At 31.2% G+C, this 24,725-nt stretch overlaps 2 protein-coding genes across 3 annotated transcripts in view; both read left to right on the plus strand.

Annotated features, from left to right (window-relative positions):
- LOC115874387 (nitrogen catabolic enzyme regulatory protein-like) overlaps positions 1-23,484 on the plus strand; it is an 89,307-nt gene extending 65,823 nt beyond the window's left edge. For both annotated transcript variants that reach the window (XM_030889537.1, XM_030889538.1), the window contains exons 6-11: positions 269-471; positions 1,194-1,286; positions 9,598-9,838; positions 9,910-9,936; positions 14,754-14,932; positions 21,350-23,484. In XM_030889537.1, coding sequence (XP_030745397.1) covers positions 269-471; positions 1,194-1,286; positions 9,598-9,838; positions 9,910-9,936; positions 14,754-14,932; positions 21,350-21,493 — 887 coding nt within the window. In that variant the 3' untranslated portion in view covers positions 21,494-23,484. The remainder of the gene's footprint in view (positions 1-268; positions 472-1,193; positions 1,287-9,597; positions 9,839-9,909; positions 9,937-14,753; positions 14,933-21,349) is intronic.
- LOC115874389 lies at positions 16,423-18,559 on the plus strand. The gene is made up of 2 exons (XM_030889540.1): positions 16,423-18,478; positions 18,542-18,559. Exon 1 carries the CDS (start codon positions 16,743-16,745, stop codon positions 17,523-17,525), a length of 783 nt encoding a protein of 260 aa, XP_030745400.1. The 5' UTR covers positions 16,423-16,742; the 3' UTR covers positions 17,526-18,478; positions 18,542-18,559.
- Positions 23,485-24,725: the final 1,241 nt, after the last annotated feature.

The raw sequence follows: 24,725 nt of genomic DNA on the forward strand, positions 1-24,725 counted from the left end.
TTGAGTGGATTCAAATCAAAGCAATTGTTTGATAAACATGACGTTTGCACAAAATTTACTTTAAATTTCTCGAAAAACTGTTTTTAAAATATTTTTTATGTAGAAATTGCCTTTAGTAAAAATATATAACACACACAGGAAATTTTACTCGTTTGCTCATCGTAATAAAAAACAATTTTCGTACCACGAATTAGGGACAATATTTTTATCTGTATACATATAGTATACCTAATCTGTGGTATAGGTTAGAATAATCAATTTGTTTCAGGAGAAGCATCACAACTACTCAGGAAACTAATAACTTGTAGAAAATTGGGTATGAGTATTACTCCAGCTACACCAAAGGTACTCAACTACTCCCTATTTGATGGCCAGCTTCCTTCATCAGAACCCAGTTTTTCTATTGAAAAGACAAAAACTTCTGGCAGGAGGAAACAGAGTTATCCTAGTAAAGCTAATAATGTAGAGGAGGTAAATATTAGCAGAGTAGTATCTTTAATGGAGCAAAAGCAAATTAATAAATGCCAAAAAAATTACAAATTTATATTACGGGTGCTATACTTGGTTTTTGGATAATTTTAATCAAATATATTATAAGACTATATTGCTAGTACCGCATTTACACAATGAGTGGAAATTGAAACCAAAGAAAAGAAATAGGAATATCAATCTTGCATAAGTTTATCCTTTTGGTTCAACAGGATTTTCCTGCGTACGTGCCAAATAAAACGATCTGATTCTACTTCATTGCTGAACGCTGTCACCTGCCCGCGCACTATTTTAAAATCTAAATATTAATAAGGTGTAATATATTATTTTTTTATTGGTAATAGCATTATTTCAACCTGTTATTTTAGATATTCATCATATCTATCTGTTTCTTGTTTTTGTTTAAATATGTCAGAGATTAAATTTAAATTTATAAGTAAAGGCGCGAACAGTAAGACGCTAACTTGCTTTACGTGGTAGATAGAAAAGTTAGAAAACTACTTCTATTGCTTAGTATGAAATAAATCAACTAATCGCGAAGCACTTCTCACGCTTGCGTAGTTCAAAGCTGTTGAACGAAAAGGACCGACTTCTGTGGATCTTATATAGCTCCATCTCGAAAATTTGGCTTCAATTTTTGTTCCTTACGAGCAATATAGTCTTATAATATGGTTGATTTTAATCCATTCGTTTCTTTCATTTAGATGGAGCAAGGAGAAGAAGAGAGTGACAATGCTCCTGATTTCACTGGCAGTACACCTTGGATCAACATGGCAGGAAATAAATTAAAAATCAGCGTAAGTATAGCTTCTCTTCAATACAGTAATAAGTATACAGGGTGTCCTACAATGAGCATTAGAAGTTTTTAGAGAACTACAATATCTAGATCGGAGATTTTTTGCACATCATTGTTTTACAATCAGATCTATTGATTAAAAATATTTTCATTATGGCGGCGCTTCCGGAAATACCGGAAGTTGACAACAACTTTCTTATTTTAAATGGCTACCCTTATTTTTTATTATACAGATTATTAACTGGACGGTTCCTTATTGGGGAACAGAATGGCAACACTGCCTACATTCCAAATGAGTACTAAGCTAAGCTGGCGACTCATCCCGTCGGCGTCGCGTCGTCTCGACGAGCGGGCCGAGGTTGCCATATTTCAACCATAAAGCTCTTGCCGCGAGTAATAAACAAATTAACAACCTGTATATTTAAGTTCTATATAAAATTTTATTAATTTTTGTATCAAACACTCTATACCTAACATTAACTGTTTTTGAGAAAAAAATTTAAAATTTGTAGAGGAAAAAACTGCCTGTCGAAAAATATTGTATAGCCTAAACGTCAAACTTAGTGATTACCATCACAGCCACTGTGACATAAAGAGAATTGGCCGTAGCTGTCATGGAATTCAGAGATTAAAAAATTATCATAAATAACAATTTTTTTCAAATGGAAACCTACTTTTTTTTATTTCGCTAGTGAAAAAGTTTTCTAATTCGTTACTTTTCGATTATACATGTTCCTATACCTAAAATAAATCGTTTTTAATTTATTTTAGATTTAGATTTAAAGCGTATATTTTTCTGGTATTTTTATATTTTTAACCAGTATGACTAAAATGTCAAGCGATGTAAAACTATATCGGACCATGTCGAATTGCCATTAGATTCCAGAGCCATTAGAGAAGCTAGATAAAATCAAGAAAAAATTACACTTTAAAACTAAATCTTAAGAAACTTAAAAACGATTTATTCTAGGTATAGGAACATATTCGCTTAGGTTAGGTTAGGTTTTCAAAAATCTTAAGAAGTATTCAGAATTTTTATATTATAGATTTTTATATGTAGGTATAAAGTTAAAGACAAAAGTTCTAGAGTTAGTTTTTAAATGTCTATTAGCGTGTAATAAATTTAAGTATACAGGGTCGGTCATAAAGTCGTGGCACATAAAAGTTTTATTTTTTAAATAGAACCCACTGTATATTACTGCATATTTCAATTCTTTCTTCAATTCTAAGCCAAAAACGAAATACACACAATGTACCTCAAATCAACCGTTTCCGAGTTATTGACTTTTGAAAATATCATTTAAACAATTTGATTTAATTAATTTCGATATGTTTAGTTTCATTTAAAGATGCCATTCTGCCAAAACTGTGATATTTAATAATACTTGACATTAGTTCTCAAGTTACCATTTATAGATGTGCCAATCTACAAAATTTGTAACAGGATAATTTTATGTGTTTGTGAATATACAGGGTCGCTTTTGTGTATGGAAACGGTCGATTATTAGTTAAAATATAGGAGGTACCGTAAAAAGTTAAATACAAAAGTTATAGAGTTTTTAAATGTCTATTAGCGTGTAATAAATTTAAGTATACAGGGTCGGTCATAAAGTCGTGGCACATAAAAGTTTTATTTTTTAAATAGAACCCACTGTATATTACTGCATATTTCAATTCTTCCTTCAATTCTAAGCCAAAAACGAAATACACACAATGTACCTCAAACCAACCGTTTCCCAGTTATTGACTTTTGAAAATATCACTTAAACAATTTGATTTAATTAATTTCGATATGTTCAGTTTCATTTAACGATGCCATTCTGCCAAAACTGTGATATTTAATAATACTTGACATTAGTTCTCAAGTTACCATTTATAGATGTGTCAATCTACAAAATTTGTAACAGGATAATTTTATGTGTTTGTGAATATACAGGGTCGCTTTTGTGTATGGAAACGGTCGATTATTAGTTAAAATATAGGAGGTACCGTAAAAAGTTAAATACAAAAGTTATAGAGTTTTTAAATGTCTATTAGCGTGTAATAAATTTAAGTATACAGGGTCGGTCATAAAGTCGTGGCACATAAAAGTTTTATTTTTTAAATAGAACCCACTGTATATTACTGCATATTTCAATTCTTTCTTCAATTCTAAGCCAAAAACGAAATACACACAATGTACCTCAAATCAACCGTTTCCGAGTTATTGACTTTTGAAAATATCATTTAAACAATTTGATTTAATTAATTTCGATATGTTTAGTTTCATTTAAAGATGCCATTCTGCCAAAACTGTGATATTTAATAATACTTGACATTAGTTCTCAAGTTACCATTTATAGATGTGTCAATCTACAAAATTTGTAGCAGGATAATTTTATGTGTTTGTGAATATACAGGGTCGCTTTTGTGTATGGAAACGGTCGATTATTAGCTAAAATATAGGAGCTACCGTAAAAAGTTAAAAACAAAAGTTATAGAGTTTTTAAATGTCTATTAGCGTGTAATAAATTTAAGTATACAGGGTCGGTCATAAAGTCGTGGTACATAAAAGTTTTATTTTTTAAATAGAACCCACTGTATATTACTGCATATTTCAATTCTTCCTTCAATTCTAAGCCAAAAACGAAATACACACAATGTACCTCAAACTAACCGTTTCTGAGTTATTGACTTTTGAAAATATCGCTTAAACAATTTGATTTAATTAATTTCGATATGTTCTTTTTCATTTAACGATGCTATTCTGCCAAAATTGTGATATTTAATAATATTTGACATTAGTTCTCAAGTTACCATTTATAGATGTGTCAATCTACAAAATTTGTAGCAGGATAATTTTATGTGTTTGTGAATATACAGGGTCGCTTTTGTGTATGGAAACGGTCGATTATTAGCTAAATTATAGGAGCTACCGTAAAAAGTTAAAAACAAAAGTTATAGAGTTTTTAAATGTCTATTAGCATGTAATAAATTTAAGTATACAGGGTCGGTCATAAAGTCGTGGCACATAAAAGTTTTATTTTTTAAATAGAACCCACTGTATATTACTGCATATTTCAATTCTTTCTTCAATTCTAAGCCAAAAACGAAATACACACAATGTACCTCAAACCAACCGTTTCCGAGTTATTGACTTTTGAAAATATCACTTAAACAATTTGATTTAATTAATTTCGATATGTTCAGTTTCATTTAGCGATGCCATTCTGCCAAAACTGTGATATTTAATAATACTTGACATTAGTTCTCAAGTTACCATTTATAGATGTGTCAATCTACAAAATTTGTAACAGGATAATTTTATGTGTTTGTGAATATACAGGGTCGCTTTTGTGTATGAAAACGGTCGATTATTAGTTAAAATATAGGAGGTACCGTAAAAAGTTAAAACACAAGTTATAGAGTTTTTAAATGTCTATTAGCGTGTAATAAATTTAAGTATACAGGGTCGGTCATAAAGTCGTGGCACAAAAAAGTTTTATTTTTTAAATAGAACCCACTGTATATTACTGCATATTTCAATTCTTCCTTCAATTCTAAGCAAAAATCGAAATACACACAATGTACCTCAAACCAACCATTTCCGAGTTATTGCACACAATGTACCTCAAACCAACCATTTCCGAGTTATTGACTTTTGAAAATATCACTTAAACAATTTGATTTAATTAATTTCGATATGTTCAGTTTCATTTAACGATGCCATTCTGCCAAAACTGTGATATTTAATAATACTTGACATTAGTTCTCAAGTTACCATTTATAGATGTGTCAATCTACAAAATTTGTAACAGGATAATTTTATGTGTTTGTGAATATACAGGGTCGCTTTTGTGTATGAAAACGGTCGATTATTAGTTAAAATATAGGAGGTACCGTAAAAAGTTAAAACACAAGTTATAGAGTTTTTAAATGTCTATTAGCGTGTAATAAATTTAAGTATACAGGGTCGGTCATAAAGTCGTGGCACATAAAAGTTTTATTTTTTAAATAGAACCCACTGTATATTACTGCATATTTCAATTCTTCCTTCAATTCTAAGCAAAAATCGAAATACACACAATGTACCTCAAACCAACCATTTCCGAGTTATTGCCTTTTGAAAATATCTCTTAAACAATTTGATTTAATTAATTTCGATATGTTCTTTTTCATTTAACGATGCTATTCTGCCAAAATTGTGACATTTAATAATATTTGACATTAGTTCTCAAGTTACCATTTATAGATGTGTCAATCTACAAAATTTGTAGCAGGATAATTTTATATGTTTGTGAATATACAGGGTCGCTTTTGTGTATGGAAACGGTCGATTATTAGCTAAAATATAGGAGCTACCGTAAAAAGTTAAAAACAAAAGTTATAGAGTTTTTAAATGTCTATTAGCGTGTAATAAATTTAAGTATACAGGGTCGGTCATAAAGTCGTGACTTTTGAAAATATCACTTAAACAATTTGATTTAATTAATTTCGATATGTTCAGTTTCATTTAACGATGCTATTCTGCCAAAATTGTGATATTTAATAATATTTGACATTAGTTCTCAAGTTACCATTTATAGATGTGTCAATCTACAAAATTTGTAGCAGGATAATTTTATGTGTTTGTGAATATACAGGGTCGCTTTTGTGTATGGAAACGGTCGATTATTAGTTAAAATATAGGAGGTACCGTAAAAAGTTAAATACAAAAGTTGTAGAGTTTTTAAATGTCTATTAGCATGTAATAAATTTAAGTATACAGGGTCGGTCATAAAGTCGTGGCACATAAAAGTTTTATTTTTTAAATAGAACCCACTGTATATTACTGTATATTTCAATTCTTCCTTCAATTCTAAGCCAAAAACGAAATACACACAATGTACCTCAAACCAACCGTTTCCGAGTTATTGACTTTTGAAAATATCACTTAAACAATTTGATTTAATTAATTTCGATATGTTCAGTTTCATTTAACGATGCCATTCTGCCAAAACTGTGATATTTAATAATACTTAACATTAGTTCTCAAGTTAGCATTTATAGATGTATAAAATGAGATTATATCAAATCTGGAAATTACAAAATTTTCGTTTAACATTTCAATTCTTCAATTTATGTACATTCTGTATTACGATTATTGCTTAAAATTGAAGGAAGAATTGCAATATGCAATAATATACAGGGCGTTTCATTTAAAACAAATAAAGTTTAATGTGTCACAACATTATGAGCGACCCTGTATACTTAAATTTACTAGTAGCTAACAGGCATTTAAAAACCCATTACAACAGTATCACAATTTCGGCAGAATCGCATCATTAAATGAAACTGAACATATCGAAATTAATTAATTGTTTAAGTGATATGTTCAAAAGTCAATAACTCGGAAACGGTTGGTTTGAGGTACATTGTGTGTATTTCGATTTTTGCTTAGAATTGAAGGAAAATTTTAAATATGCAATAATAATAATAATAATAATAAACTTTATTTCTAAATTACAATATAAAATTGTGATAGAATAATCAAAACAAATACAATAATAAGCCTTTTACCTATTCATCTATGTGAAAACGAAAAAATACTGATACAAACAATATCTTTCTTTTTTCTTCGTATGATTTTAACAATTTATTATACATTTTCCATAAAAAATTCATTGATGTTTTAATATACTTTTTCTAATAAAAAATTTTTCAACTTATTTCTAAAAACATTTATATTCTTACTTATTTTAAATTCAGTTGGTAAGCAATTAAACATTCTTAATCCTAAACTCTGTGGTGAATTTAACATTACATTAGTACGACATGGTATTTGATAAAATTTATGATTAGTTCTTGTATTGAAATTATGGACTTCAGAAATTAGTTTATATTTATGCTGGTGTTTATAAACAAATATACACAGCTCTTGAATAAAGATACTCGTCAAAGTTAGTAACTTAAATTCTCTAAATAAATCTCGACAAGTTTGCCTTGGAGAAACACGAGCAATACACCTAAGTTTTTTTTTGGACAGTGAAAACCTCCTTAATCCTAGTGGATGTTCCCCACAGTATTATGCCATAGCGTAATCTTGATTCGACGTATGCATAATATATATTTGTTAATTGTTGTTTAGATAGAGTCTGAGATTTCTAAAAAGGTATAATATACAGGGGGTTCTATTTAAAAAAATGGAACTTTGATGTGCCATGACTTTATGACCGGCCCTGTATACATAAATTTATTACTCGCCAATAGACATTTAAAAACTCTATAACTTTTGTATTTAACTTTTTGCGGTACCTTGTATATTTTTCCTAATAATCGACCGTTTCCATTAGTGATGGGCAAAACTGTGATTTTTAGATAACAGTTGAAACTGTTATAGTTATTTATAAAAAAACAGCTAAAATAACAGCTTAAAAATAACAGGTTTCTTTATTTTATTGCTAAATATCTGAAAGAGTATGAGGCGGTCACCGCCAGGCGTATCAACGCAGTTGCAAGTTGCAACAATGACGTGCTCGGTGGTAGTATTTCCAGGGTGTCAAAACATTTCTAAATATCGATTGTTATCTAAAATACCTCTCTAAAAACGGCGGTTGTTTACAAATAAGCGATGTTTACAAATTGCGATATAAAAAAATCCAAAATGCCGCAACTCGTCTATACCTATACATTGCGATCACCTACGCCCTGCCCCTCGATCCGCCTGAATTGCGTAGCAGTGTACAGGGTGCATCTCACTCGACGGGCGAGAAGCTTTTAGTTATGATTTTACCATTTGCGGTCAAGGAGACAAAGGAGAATTTCTACTTAAGTATTTATTCCGAAAATTTTTCAGATTAAATAAATACCTAAATATAAGAAATCTGTAAAATACATAATATTTTGTTGTTTAATAAATATATTTTTTAATAATTAGCTTACTTTCACTAAAATGTATCTTTTTTTCACTTATTATACCATTCTACAGACCTAGAATATTATAGTATTTAATAAAGTTATGTTTTTATGCATAATACATGATTTGTAAATAATAAATATGTTAATTAGAGTCTAACGTATGTTAATGTTAGTCAATTATAAATTAATAATTGAAATTAAAATTCCTTATAACTTTCAAAAAACTTCAGTCACACAGACGTAATGACTAAATAAATTTTAGTATGTTTGTTCCACCCCGTAACTGTGTAAACCAATATTTGTTCTTCACTTCTTGACAATTGCATTTGAGAGATGACCTAATTTATATTCTGTATTCTGTAAATTTGGTTACGGTCGTGGTGAACTTGTGTTTTTAATTTTTTGTTATTATAGTGCAATAATTAAAAATTGTTAAGTTAGTTTATTAGTATATATCATTATATATTACTTCTCATTATTATAATTTATAATAAATAAATTAATCACTAAATTAAGCACCATTCACAATTTCTTAAAGTAAATCTTAATAAAATTGCCTTTGAAGAGTTTTAAAATGTAGCAAAAACAATGAAAGTATATATTTAAAGATATTAATAAAAATAACCAAGTAACTCAAACTTAATAACTAAATACTGAAACATACAGCGCCATAATATCTCGACCTCCGCCCGTTATGCTCGTAACAGGTTGAAAAATAATGTATCTAAAACAACTGACGCGTTATTCTCCAACCTGTTTCGAACCTCCATCGACAATCGACCGATGCAGCAGTGTTACTTTCCCACTCCGATTATCTCGAGCGCCGTCTGTTATGCTCGTAACAGGTTAAAAAACAACGTATCTAAAATGACTGCTTATTTTCTATACGTTATTCTCCAACCTGTTGCGATCCTTCATCGACAATCGACCGATGCAGCAGCGTTCCTTTCCCACTCCTGTTATCTCGACCGCCAGGCTTTATGCCCGCAACTGTTTCAAAAAAGCTGCTTCTTTTATATCCTATTATTTTTAAGCTGTTGCAAGCCCAACACGACCATCGACGGTATCGACCGATGCAGCTACGTTCGCCGTAGTGCATTCCCCACTTCGTTGTCCGTTGTATCTCGCCGCCTGTATCGATGGTTGTCGAAATAACATGTTTTCCATCAATACTAGTTGTTTTTTGGAATTGCTTCGAGCAGCATAGAATTTCGGGGCGGTTTAGAGCGCCGACTTCGTTTCACGTGCGGTCGATCTCTACGTGTCGTTATTTTATATCTGTTATTTTTTAGAAGTAGTAACGGTTGCGTTATGTTATTTCTAAATAATTGTTATAAAATAACAGTTAAATAACAACCCATCACTAGTTTCCATATATAACAGCGACCTTGTATTTTTAATAAAAGTAACAATAATCAGAGATATGTTAATCACAGAATAACTCATCGGCTGCACCCTCCAAACGAATAGACGTCTGTTGTACTAACTGTAGGACGCAAACGACTACCATATGGAGACGAAACGTCAGGGGTGAAATGGTGTGCAACGCTTGTGGACTGTATTTTAAACTGCACGGCATAGACAGACCATTAACGATGAGACGAGATACCATACATACGAGAAGACGGAGACCTAAGGCACAGGAAATGAAGAATATGGAGGTTAAGAATAAAATGGGTAAGTACAGAAATACATAATTTTTTTGTTGAACTATTTATGTTGAATGCGTTTTATTTTATTTTTTATAGGTTTATATGGGTATTCGTTCCATAAAGGTGAGTTTATTAAATAACCAAATTTGCAGTCCATTAAGTTCACGTCGCATCATTATTTCGCATACTTTTTTAAGAAAATCAAGTATATTGAACCACTATACAGAGTGGCGCACCTCATTCGCCTCGGTTGATTATACGAAAACGGAAAGATGTAGAAACAAAATATTTTATGGGTATATGTGGGAAGACATTGTGCATAATTTAAAATTATTTTGAAATGTACATGGTATGTCAGAACTAAGATCCACATCAAAGTTATATTTTTTCTAATGGAACACCTGGTATTTTATTTCATATTTGGACCCTTCGACACAAAATAAGGCATTTATTATAAGGGTTAAATGTGTTTATATAATGGTTTTTGAGATATTTAAAGATATTCAAATGTGCATGCTATAATAAATTATAAAAAAAATTGACAACACCCCATTTAATATAAAACTTCGTTATTTCAAATACAACAGTCTGTATTTTTTAAACTAAATTCAAATGCTCTTTTAAACTATATTAGGGTTTCCTATACATCTACCTCAGATTTTGAATAAAGAGCAATTTTTCAATAAAATGGCAACCAAGAGGGCTGATGTCGTCATGGCAAGTTTCTAGTGACAGTAGCTACATATTTTCAAAATCAACATTCGTTTATGGACTTTATTTAAATTTATAGCAGTTTACTTTAATTTATCTACAATAGTTTAATAAATAATATTTATTAAATATGTATTTATTATCCTATCAAGAAAAACGAAGAAAGAAGTTTTTGATTTATTTTACGATAACTTGTAGATATATGGATTTTTGATAAAGAGCCAATCATGGCAAATTCATTTTCTTCACTTCCAAAGAGAGGTTTCTGCCTAATAGGTTTTTTTTATAGACCACACTACCAGCTCTGCGAAATAGGACAAGTGGTTTTTCATAGGAACGCTTATCAGGAAGATTCCTATTTGGATATCTTTGAACATAAGCCCTTCAGGCCAAGAAGCAATTTTCCTCACAAAATAAAATCACTAGTAACATATCCATTTGTTCCGCCAGCAGATACTGGTTTATTCTAAACTTCTGCAAAGTGAACTGTTATAAATGTCCATAACCTAATGTCGATTTTGAAAATAGTTACTGTCACTAAAAATTGCCATGGCGACACCAGCCATCTTGTTTGCCATTTTATTAAAAAAAAAACGCTTTTTATTCAAAATCTGAGCTAGATAGGTATAGGAAACCCTAATATAGTTTGAAAGAGCATTTAAATCTGCTTCGATTTATTTAAAAAAATACAAGGTATTGCCTTTGAAATAAGAAAGTTTTTATGTAAAGTAAATATTTAAAACAGATCAGCAATTTTTGGTACCCCTGTATAAATTTAAGGAAGCAATAAAATGTTTCAGTAAAGTTTATTACTCTACCTTTAAACTCGGCACAAAAATTAATTCTGAAAAGCAATGTACAGGGCAGTGGCGCATCTAGAGATTGATTCTGGAAGGGGTAGTGTCAGTATTTAAGTAAAGTACTAGCTTTAAATTAAATTTACTGTAATGTGCTGTGACTAGGAAAAACAATAACTTTGATGGGTCTGATTTTTTTATTTCAATTGGTTATTATTAATTTCTTTTGTGGCAATTTTATTTTAGACCACATTCTAGCTTACTTATAAATTTTTTTCTGGGAGGGGTAATTACCCCCATTATCCCTCCCGTATATGCGCCACTGGTACAGGGTGTGGACAATTTTTTTTTATAATTTATTATAGCATGCATCTTTAAATATCTTAAATATCTCAAAAACCTAAAATTTTAAACATATTTAACCCTTATAATAAATACCTTTTTTGAGGCCACAAGAATCCAAAAATTAAATAAAATACCGGGTGTTCTATAAGAAAAAATATAACTTTGGTATGGATCTTAGTTTTGAAACACCCTGTATATTTCAAAATAATTTTAAATTGTGCACATTGCCTCCCCACATATACCCATGAAATATTTTGTTTCTACATTTTTCCGTTTTCGTAAAATCAACCGTAAAATAAAAAAAAATTGCCGACTTATAATTTTATTATGTTTATCAAATTTTATTAAAAATTATTTTTTTTAAAGTTGTCCGAAATATGTCCAATAAATTGAGATTACTTTTTGTATATTTATGACAATTGGTACATAGATGTATCATCAAATTCTGAACCACTTTTCGACATTGTCGATATTTTGTCTTTTAACCCCACTTTTTGCACGTGTTAAATATTATGTATATTATACATGTATATTATACGTGTATGTATATTATACAGTCACTTACTAGTGAAAAGCTATTCTATTATTTCTCTCGATTTTTGACCGAGATCTACCGCACGCTACACCAACTATTTTACAGTGTTTTTCGATAAATCGCAATAGGTTCACTGTTAATTTCAGTTCTGTCACAAAAAACATTTCCTTCTAGATTTACTATCTCTAAAGCTGCGTCCTCACTGAGTCGACACTGTCGATCGACCCTGTCTATCGACGCTGTCGACTTGGTGTGTACGTGGCAATCGACAGAATTAATCGTGGCAATCGACAGAATTAATCGTGGGAATCGACAGAATTATACGGTGTCGATCGACAGAATTAATCGATCGACATGTCGATTTGTTTTCCATCGTCCGTCAGTAAACATCAAAGAACAGTCGATCGACATTAGTGTGTGGAGCTGTTTTCGACGTTCGACATTCGACAAACTGTTATACACAGTGACGTCTTGGCTAGTTGACATCCTAGTCGTGCTTTTTCGTTGAAGAAATGGAATGGCAGCAAGATAAAGTCATAGCCTTTATTGAGGCATACAAACTGAAAAGAATCTATGGGATTCTAAAACCAAAAACTATAAGAACAGAAACTTGAGGCACGATGCCCTTATGGAAATTGCTAATCAATTTAACATCGAGAAGCAAGCGGTAGGTAGAACAAAAAATAAAAAATCTTCAGTCAATTTGCAAGAGAAGTGAAAAAAATAAAGGAGAGCAAAAAATCTGGCACTGGTACGGAAGATGTGTATGCAAGTAAATGGATGGTTTTGAAAGTCAACCAAACCAAACTATTGCGTCATCTTCGTCAGACACGTTGATTTCGACTGATCGACAAACATTTCTGTCAATCTGGTGTGGACAGATGCAGTTTTGTCGACTTGTTGATCAACAATGTATAAAGGGACGCATGAGGACGCAGCTTAAGCAACTACCAGTTGTAGAATAAATAATAAATAACTGCTGATGATACAGCAATTTTCTTCAGATCAATATGTTGGAATCAATTGAAAGCAAAAGTAGAAAAATCAATGGAAATAGTGTGCAATTTCTTTAATAATAATCTTCTTACTGTTAACTTTAAGGAAACTTTCTTCTTGCCTTTTGCCTGCTATTCAGATACTCTTCCAAAATTCAATTTAGATTTAACTTATAACGATAAGCTAGTGACAATAAGCTCAACAAACAAATTTAAGTATCTTGGGGTAATATTTGATAACCACATGAAATGGAATTATCATATTCAGGTTGTGACTAAAAAGTTAAGATCACTTATTATAATATTTAAGTTTTTAAAAAGTATAATTCCTATAGAATTACTAAGAAATGTGTATTTTGCATTATCTCAGAGCCATTTACAGTACGGTATTGTGGCTTGGGGCTCAGCAAGCAAAAGTCAACTAACAAGTGTAAATATAGTTCAGAAATGGTTGCTGAAAATAATATACGATAAAAACTATAGATATCCCTCTGATGCCTTATACAAAGAAGCAGCCATTTTTGACGCTAAACCATTATTTTGGTTTAATACATTATCTATAACATTCAGCAATAGAAGAAAACATAATCTAATCCCACTTTCATACTCACTACGTCAACGCGAATTAACTATTAATGTACCTCGGATGCATAAAACTATCGGACAAAAAAGTCATTTATATGTAGAACCTAAAATATTTAATGTTTTACCTGAAGAAATTGTTAATTATCAAAACATTAATATTTTTAAAAAAAGATTAAAAGAATGGATACTTGGTAGAACAATAACCGAGATGCATACATTTATACTCAGCAAAATGTGAAATATGAAAAACCATTCACAATAAATATAATATTTGAAAAAAAAATGTAATCTTATATGCCTTAGAACTTGCAATCTACTGAATCTACCTTACGTCAATATCTGACCGCTCTGTAATGACCGCTCTGAATAACTTAGTTAAGATATAGTTTAAGAATTTAGAATAAAATATTGTAGTTATTATTGTAGAAATGAAACTCCTCAGACAAGGTTCTACCTTAAGAGGATATTATGTTTATTCACTATTTTGTATTCGTAAGTTATGTATAAGTCTTGTATATATTTTGTAATTGGATCAGTTTGAATAAACATTATTTATTATTATTATTTATAAGCTCAGGAAAGACCGACAAATCCACAAAATTTCAAATCAAATTCAAATGTGTGAAATGAATCGTCAAACAGAACTGTCAAGGATCGCCCCCAGGGCCCTACCTCCGTCAACCATGCATGGATACATGGATCACATTATTATACTCCGTACTTAGTCTTTTTATTTAGAGCTTAGAAATGAAGATAAAATTAAAAAGTGGGGTTTTTTTTATTTACCGCCATACAGTTTTGTCGCATAAGTCAAAATATGTTTTTTTTACGTAAATTCCGTACTGGATTGATTATGCAAAAATATTTTTGCGGTAACTCAAAATGTAATAAAATAAATTTCCACTTGTGAACTTTTTGGCACACCCACATTTTTTATAAAATCATTCTTATAAAATTTTTAATAAAATATAGAACCGAAACCGCGGACATATGGAGATCGATCAGTTCCCATGATTCCTACAACCATTTCAGACAATGCAGATACCCAGAATATGCTCAGCGCTTTAAGGAGACAGTTACAACCTCATTTGATGATGGCCTTATCTCAAGAAGCCGGTGGGCAAAGCACCTTATTGTCTCAGATAAATCAGGTGAGAAAAATTAGTTAAATATGTTATAAAGACGCTGGCTTATTATTGGTGAACCATTTTTTTCTTTAATAATGTATTTGCATGTTGTGTATTGCCCCCATTGTAATTATTGGCGTAAGCAGTTGCGAGTGTTGTTAAATTAAATAATTATGTAATATGGTCCAGTTTTAGATGGATTGTATTAAGCGTATTAAGTGAAGCAATAAGATGATAAACTTTTTCATATGGACAAAGAATATTATACGGGCTTAAATGAATAATAGTGAAAAAAATAAGGGTGTATTTTACATATTTTTTTAGTTGGCGTTACCCTGTAAAGTTGTTTACTTGTATAGGCTTGGTGCATTCTCCGCTGGTGCTGCCATTATCGGAGAATATCGTAAACAACTACTATATACAAATACACGGGCTTAAATAGCGAGTATACGAAAAATTTATTATACAGGGTGTCCCAGAAATGAGTGCATGTATTTTCTTAGATTGAAAGTAGTTCGTAAAGTGGCGATAAGAGACAATAGTTCTCAACATTTATTCATTCAGAAAGTTGTAATGAATAAATGTTGAGAAGAGAAGAATGTTGAAAGTTATTGTAATGTGCGCTTTTCAAGGTGTTTTGTAAAACAGTGGTTCAAATAAAACAGAGAAACATGAAAGAAAACAAACAAAACAAAAATGAATCGATTATTTGTTGGGCTGTTTTCTAAATTTCTTGAATTGAATTCTAAATTACGATAAACATTTTAGGAATTTCTTTTTGTGACCTGATTGTGAATAATATGAATCATTATATTAAATTTATTCCAAAATAAAGTTATTTTGCAGCATAACAAAGATTTTCGTAAACGTCATAAACGTAATGTTTTAGTTAATTTTCGGTGGTTTTTGTTAAGTTTTCATTGAAAGGGTAAGTACTAAAAATAATTAATGTGTTTTTTTTCTATAATTATTAATAATGAGCAGTGATAAAAGATAAATTTAACATTCCTAATTTTTTGAGTAGAAATTTGTCTATGAATTTATAAATGTAGAACTATGTTCCGCCGAACTATGTAGAATGTGGATAACATAGGAGGTTGCAACACTGCAAGGTTTAGATACACCGTAGGGAATTCTCAGGTGAATAAACAAGTGGCACTAAAAAGTTTTTTCAAATTTCCCGGAAAATGTCAAGAAATTTTTTAAATTTTCAACATTTTTTTTTCGCAAACCTCATAGGCGTGTTTCTGGGGTTGAACTATACTACCAGTTAAAATATTTGCACTTATTTCTGGGACACCCTGTATAGTTATAAAAATGTTAGAAAGTATAATTTGTAAAAATTCTAAAAATAAAAATAAAAAGTAAATATTTTGATGTCTTCACAAGGTCTAACTTGTATTATAATTTATTATTCCAGTTAAAAAAACTTCTTAGACGAGTTCAACTACGGTAGCGAGCATAGTTTTAATCATCGGTTTTGTTAGTGGGCTATTTCGGCTTGAACGAAATTTTTTAAAGGTACACAATTATAATTTTAGAAGATGTTCCTAAAACATTTAATCACTAGTTGATTAATAAAAGTATACCATTAATATTGCAAATTATATTTTATCCTCTCATAGTAGAATCCCAATTCAGTGCATATGATAGGATATGTCCTGCTCCAGGTGCGATAAAACGCTTTCGGCGGAAGAAGTTAAGACGAAAATAATGTGATTTCTGCAATGACGCCCATTGTATCCCATGCTCAGGACTATCCTCCTCGGAGACTCGGGTCACTCAACTGGCGAAAGGGCGTATTCCTTTATTCGCGTTCTCCCAATGTATAAGCATGGTGAAGATGAGAAGCCCCACAAGCACAAACAACCACATGGAACACGAGTTGGAAAAACTGCAGGTCCAACTCACGGCATCGGTCTTGTCATTAAAGGATGAAATCGCTAACGCTTACACCCAGAAGTTAGATGATCTGAAGGAAAATCTGACTAACAGATTGGAAGCATTTAAGGAGCTACTCAATACTCAGAAGGCCCATGCTATACAGCACTCCTTAACACCTAATGATGAGGGTAGGCTTTCTGAAAGGAGTGAATGTATTCCGGTGACTGCGGAGGCTGTTCGGGTCGCGGTGAGTGATGCACTTGGATCTCTCTACAGCTCCAAGCTTCGGGATCTCACGAAGCCTAATAAGGAGATTGGTTCTACGGGGGCCGTCCTCAGGGGATCTGGAAATGACGGATTGGAGGATTTTAGGGGAGAAGTAGGTAGGACGTGGCTATACATCGGGCGAGTAACCGAAAAATCCAATGAAGAGGCAGTTAAGAATTTTATAAAAAGGAAGATCAATATGAATGATAGTGACGTAGCACTCAAGGGACCAGGCGATTCTATAATTATAACAATTACTATAATGAAAACAATGCTCGAGGCTATAATTCATGGAGGAATAACAATTATCGATCATATGAACGCAGGCAGAACCAGCCAGGTAGAAATTTTCCAGGGAACCATCCAGAACAGGACCGATTATAAGTTCAAGGGGCCAGCTTCGAGTTTATTATCAGAATGTGAGGGGCATAAGAAGACTTTGGAAAGTTCTGTGGACATACTATGACATTATTGTTTTTGTAGAGACATGGCTAAACGATGACATTTTGGATAGTGAACTCGGCCTAAAAGACTATTTCATATTTAGATGTGATAGGAACCAGAGAACTAGTGCGTGTTCCAGAGGAGGTGGTGTGTTGATCGCAGTGAAACCAGGAATTTCAGCTAGTCGAATTGTGGGTCCTCCGGATATTGAATTGTGTATTTGTGGCATTGTCTAAGGGTGGCTCGGGGATTTTTATCAGTGTATATTTACCCCCTCAATCCACCATTGAACTCTATGAGGGGTACTGTAGTGCTGTGGAAAATATTATTGATAATCACTCATATCAGGATATTTTTTTGATGGGAGACTTCAACATCCCTAATGTAAATTGGATTAATGATGATCGAGGTACCCTGGCAGTGGGTAATGTTAACCCTCAGAGTCAAGTTTTGTCCAGTCTCTTTGCTTACCTTAATTTGTCGCAGTTTAATAGTATTCCAAATGTGTTGGGGGGTTACCTCGATCTGGTTCTCAGCAATGTTGAGACGGAGATAGTCTTAGCAGAGCTACCTCTACTTTCATTGGATAAGTATCATCCGGCTTTAACATTTGAATTTGGTATTTCACAGAAGCGTGGGGAGACCTTGAAGTTTGATTATGAATATTATGATTTCAAGAATGGGGATTTTGGAGCTATTAATGATTTCTTAGGCCTGTATGATTGGGAGAATTTGTTGAATTCTAATATTCTTGGGGAAAATATCTATTCATTTTACAGCATAGTTTATATGGCTTTTGATTTATATATCCCCATAAAAAAATAAAAAAAAAAACGCGTTGTATTGTTTTTTATAAAGTTTTTGTAGTTAGTTTTCACGTGTATTTTAAAAGTTGATTTTTACTACTGCATTTGAGAAATGAGGATTCTTTTGATTGTTGAGCAATGTTGTAAACTTTACCATAATCCCACTTTGGTGAGTTGCATTTTAATAGTTTTTTACAAGAATAGAAATTGTATTTAATTACTATAATTGTAGAAGAGTCCTGAAGAAGAGAACAAGTGAATTCTCGAAAGCTTGACTAAACAATAAAGGGTTTTTCCTTGAACTAACGGCCTTCTTATTAGACTGCATCCCCAAGACACCTGTTTGAATATTTTTCTCAACTAGTCAGTCGCGTAGACTACCCATCTCTTTATATATATATATATATATATATATATATATATATATATATATATATATATATATATATATATATATATATATATATATATATATATATATATATATATATATATATATATATAATATATATTTTTAGATTAAATAACAATTTATCTGCAGGGCCTGATATGATTCCTGTGATGTTTTTGAAAAAATGTTGTTTCATACTGTCTCACATTTATGTATTCTTTTTAAGCTATCTGTTGCCAAAGGGGAATGGACCAATGGAAAGTGTCATATGTAACACCAGTTTTCAAAAGTGGTAACCGATCTGAGATCACTAATTACAGAGAGATTTCTAGTAATTCCATACTTGCCAAAATCTTCGAATCAATTATTGATAGCAAAATCAAACCGGGATTTCAAAATATATTAACCGATTATCAGCATGGCTTTAGAAAAGGAAAATCTACAATTACAAATTTATTAGTAAACATCACTAGAGAAGAAACAACAAATCGATGCTATTTACACAGATTTTTCTAAAGCATTCGATAGAGTCAATCATAATCTGCTGGTGGAGAAATTGGAGAGGTATGGAATTTGTGGAAATCTTCTGTCATGGTTTAAAAGTTATTTAATGGAACGAAGACAAATTGTTAAAATTAATGGGTTCACTTCTAGGGAGGTTTTAGTCGAGTCCGGAGTTCCACAGGGGTCTCATTTATCTCCGCTGCTTTTCAATATATTTATTAATGATGTAACCGACTTTATTACACACTCTAAATTTTTGTTATACGCGGATGATCTCAAAATTTACAAGGTAATTCAGTCACTGGATGACTGCTTTAAGTTGCAACAGGATTTGAATGGATTGAGTGAATGGTGTAGGTTGAATGGGATGTCATTGAATATATCAAAGTGTAAAGTAATGCAGTTCTACAGAAAGAAAAATGTTTTATTTTGTGATTATAAGATTCAAGATGATATTTTAGATAAAACTGATGTGATGAAAGATCTAGGTGTATACTTTGTTAAGGATCTGAATTTTAATTATCATATTAACTTCATGACAAACAAAGCGTTAAAGATGTTGGGTTTTATTAAAAGAACGTTAACTGATTTTAATGACATAAACTGTATCAAAACTTTATATATTGCCTATGTGAGATCGATACTAGAATATGCTTGCCCAGTCTGGGGTCCATATTATAAGATCTATGTGGAGCAGATCGAACGTATACAGAGAAAATTCTTGAGGTTTGTGTTATTTTTCATTTAATTTTTACTACACAAAGCACGTTACATTACACAAACTTTGTACCTGGAATTTTATAGTTTCAATAACTGTACTAGTAAAAACTAAGATATTTAAATATAATAAAATACAGAGCTGGAAAGTTCTTATTTCTTCCGTACCGAGCGCTGCTCTCGAAATTTTAAAGATTGACTGAAATGCACTAAGCCTATAGAAACATGTTGCTTTATATGTTGTTATTTGTAATACACTATTTATTTCGCTGTTGTAAGACCAAAGGTCCAATATGTCCAACCTCAAACTCAAAACTAGGGAATGCAATCCCGCACCAAAATCTCAATCCCGCAAACCCGCGGGATTAAAGCAATCCATCCCGCGGATCCGCAAAATTGCGGGACTGTAAACAATAGTCATACATTTGGTCTTAAATGGTACAAAAGGCATTGTACATTTTGCATAGGCCCATAATATATTGATATAGCGTGTATCTTAAACTAGCTGTACAGAAATTTGGACCGATGTATACAGAGTGTTCAAAAAATATATTTAATATTAAATAAACTTAAATTTTATTATAATTTATCTACTTTTTTATAAATAAAAATGTTATTCTGATGTTGAAGTTTTTTTTAACTTGTGTTAGTTATCTGCTTTTAGATACACTCTATATGAATAATTTTTTGGCATATGCAGAATGTACAAAGCTTTTTATACCATTTAGGACCATACATATGACTAAAAATGCATATTTTTCGAAAAAAAACGTCGTATTTTCCTTAAAACAAAAAAATTAAAAAACCGATCAAATTGTTTTTTCTAATTTCAATACAGATTAGTCGTACTTGGTAAAAATTTCGATTTTTTAAAAATTGCAAATTTGCGGTAAAAAAGATTCTTGACCAAATTTTCACACTCTTATAAAACACCCCATATACGAGAATTCATTAAATATATTTTCGAAAACCACATAGCATCTTAATCACAATAGATGCATCAAAAACCTGGTCCAAACCGCATCCAAAATATTTTTTACTTCAAGAGATATTCAACTTTAAATTTACCCTAAAATATTGCTTGTCTCGATAATTATGTCCTGCGGTTTATTTGACGAAATTGTCCACAAGTACTAGTTAGACGCCAGAAAGAAATCTAACAACTAATCTGTTTGTTTCACTTATTTCTAATGGCCAAGCCGTAAGGGGAATCCCCCGGGTTCCGGGCGTCGACGCATCGGCCCGGAACGTAGCGGTTTGATCTTGATTGAGATCGATTCGGTTAGCCAGTAGTAATGTGTCGATCCCGCGGAATCTTAGAGACATCCCTCATTTGCGGGATTGCATTCCCTACTCAAAACTGTTGTAGCTTTTAGCTTGTTAGATATTTTTTTTCGACTATACTGTAATATTTTCTTTTTATATTAGGGTTTAAGCCAACCAAACTTCTTGCCAGCTAGCAAAGATTCTCCATGCGGCTCCGCACCAGAAATGGAGTCTGACGAGGAAAGTATAGGAGACCTACCCCTCAATCTTGTGTCTACCCATATGGCCGAAACGGAGACTCATTAGTTTCGCTCGTTTCTATACCGAATTAAATTTCAACGGCACTAATCTGTATTTAAGTTAAATTTCTAGGCCTATCTCCTAAAAATTCGGTAGGTAGGTCCAATTCTCTACCAGTGATACATTTTTTACGACGTAAAGATAGATGTTTTAGTATACTTGAGCTTAGTTTATCGGTATAAACTTGTTTAAATATTTAAATTTAACTAGACAGGTTTACCATTGCCACGATTCGTCGATAAACTAAGCTTGGACAAGCAGAAATGACATTGCTTTCAAATATTGATTTGAATGAACAAAATTTGCAGAAAATACTCTTAAGCTCTCTTTTTTACGAACGAAAAAGATATTTTATATTGTACTTACAATGTTAATAATACTCATTGTTTTATAATATTTATGAATTTATTTTAGGACGTCTATTTTACTTTTATTTTATGTTTTTTCCCTCGGTTGTTTATTTTAAAAGAAAAAAAAACTTGCCGTTAAAAATATTTTTTTATTTCTATTCAGTGTGATATTTCCAGAAACCGTATTATTTCGTACCAATCCCACGACATCCAAATAGTAGTTAAATAAAACCAAACTTTTTCTTTATGCCAGTACCTTAATTTTAGTAGTATTTAAAGATATTTTTCTTAGAAATTTACCTTATTAAGAATCTCGTTTTTAATTTTTCCGTATTTTTAACAGTATTTTTTATCAACTTCGAAAAATACAGATAAGTTTTTGAAAGATTTAGTTATATTTTAATTAAAAAAGCTAAATATTACATTTTGGACACTCCTGTATGATATTTACTTATTTATTTTTTTAAATTATTAACGCTAAGCTCTCTTATCTGTCGCCCTCGTTCAAAGTTTAAAGTGTTTTTTATTATATGCAAGTTTAATTTAATAAAAACAAAAATTAACATTTGATTTAAGCTTTATTAGAGGTCGATAGTGATTAATTATTTGGCATTTTATACCAGTGTGTGATTGTTTTAACCAATATTTATTGTAAATATTTTTGTTTTGCAATAATTTTGTACACCAGTTATTATTAGTTTTTTAGTATTTTTTACTTAAGGTTTTATTTGCGATCTTTTATCAATTAACGCTTTTTATGAGATTTGTTTTTAGCATTTTTGCAATAACTTTGCTCCAAGCAGGAAAATTTTGGTTTTACTTCTAGTATTATATTTTCATGAACTACTTCATGTAAATTTTTCAAATTCAGGTGATGCTTTGATTTTAACTTGTATTTTTAATGGTATTACACGGAGCAAAGAAAAACTAATGTAGCGTACCTATTAGTATTAACCAGTGAGTGATATTTCTTTATTTTTAACACATTGACTTAAATTTTTTTTATCTAACTTATTTTCCTTTTTAACGTATGGTTGCCAATCAAAATTTTATTGGAAATATTCATTTTTTTGTTGGGTGATTAATGAGAATTTTCCATTCAACAAGTTTTTGGTCTCAAAGAAATTCTTGTGTACAAAATATTTAGAAACTGAAAAAAATATTAATTCATTTGATTGACAATCTCTACATATAATAAAATCAGTATTTTATACATTTTTTTTATTGTTAATATCTAGCATTAAGCTAAAGAAATTGCCTTAGTTGTTAAGTTTAATATTATTATGTTGGCAGCTATGCCTCAGATTTGCAATACCAATTTTTGCCAGTTATTAGATAATAAAGATTTCTTGTTAGTAGCGGTATTTTGGAAAGTAGAATTTTGTACTTTCAATTTCCAAAATACTCTTACTAATGATATTGTAAAAATTGACTTATGTAAAAGTTGTGATATATTGTTGAGATAAACGAAGATGCGTTTTTTACTTAAGTTTTCGAGAATTTTAGAAGGTCATCTTTTTTTTAATACTTAAAAGAGGGGTTTTGTATTTTATATTTACCAGGATATATATACTTAAGGTTGGCTAAACTAGAAGTTAGGATATTTTTTTACCAATAAAAACATGGCTGCAAACAAACCAATGTTTTATTTGTACCTCTCTTTAAAGTGTAAAATGCATACCTATAGTATATTTAACAAAACTTTGGTTGCTCATCATAATACGACCACCAGCAAACTCCATAAGACGACGCATTAGCATTGATGACGTGCAGCCAAAATTTTGTTAAATATACTGTTACGGATTCCGTGGGTCCACTATTTACACTTACGATAAAATACTTAACGAATTTATTTGTCTCACTCTGTACACACAACTTATACTATTTACAACACAATTTATGCAACTACTATTACTCTAACGGTATTTCGCGGTATTATCAAACTTCAGACTTCAGACTATCTTCAGACTGGTCCAATTGTCAAAGCGCGGGCCTTATATACCCCCTGGCGATGGTTTCTGGAATTTTCTAAAGAATTCTGTAATTTTCTTTTACTTTCTGGCGAATTCGCCAGGTTCCTCAATGCACGTTGCGATTATGTAGCAGTAATGCAGTTATGCAACCAGTAATACACCTTGACCTTAATACTATAATCCAGTAATCCGGTATTTGACCATTTTTTAATGTTATGAATAATCATTAAATATATGATTTTGTAAACATTCTACTTTGTACCATACATTTATATTATTTTTTTAGTGAAAAAACACAAGGTGTCCCAATATTCCGTGGACATAGAACTACTGCTACTACGTATTTTTGGAATCATAATAAATTTATTGGACACAACTTACTAGAGATGAGCAAAACTACGATTCTCCAGTCGCAATTGAAACTGCGATAGCGATTTTAATATTTAAATATTGTACTAGGTATATAATTGTCTGTGTATGTATCTATAGCTTAATAGGTCAAAAGAGTTAATAATAATCAGTAGTTAAGTTTTTAAGTTTTTTTTAACATCTGGGGGCAACACATTATAGGTATTAAAACTTTATATATGCTGCAACTGCTGTAACTACACATACCTCTACTCTTTTTACAGTTCTCAATTATATAATTCTTTACCCAATTCTTAAAAAATCTAAAAATATTTGAAATTTAAAAGAAAACAATGCTTATTCTAACTATGTCAAGCAGCCACCCTCGTTACATTTGAAAAAATTGAGATATGATTAAAAATACGATTTGGGCATCTTTTAACTGGCTAGGAGTAGACAAGAAAAACAAACAGACGATCAAATCCAAGGCATCTTGATTGAAAATTACTGTCTTTAACACCGCCATGGCATTCTAGATTGAAATTTAAAATCGATTTTTTAAGCGAA

The sequence above is a fragment of the Sitophilus oryzae genome, unplaced genomic scaffold, assembly GCF_002938485.1.
Source record: "Sitophilus oryzae breed Bouriz unplaced genomic scaffold, Soryzae_2.0 scaffold_1274_pilon_pilon, whole genome shotgun sequence".
NCBI classification, from domain to species: Eukaryota; Metazoa; Arthropoda; class Insecta; order Coleoptera; family Curculionidae; genus Sitophilus; species Sitophilus oryzae.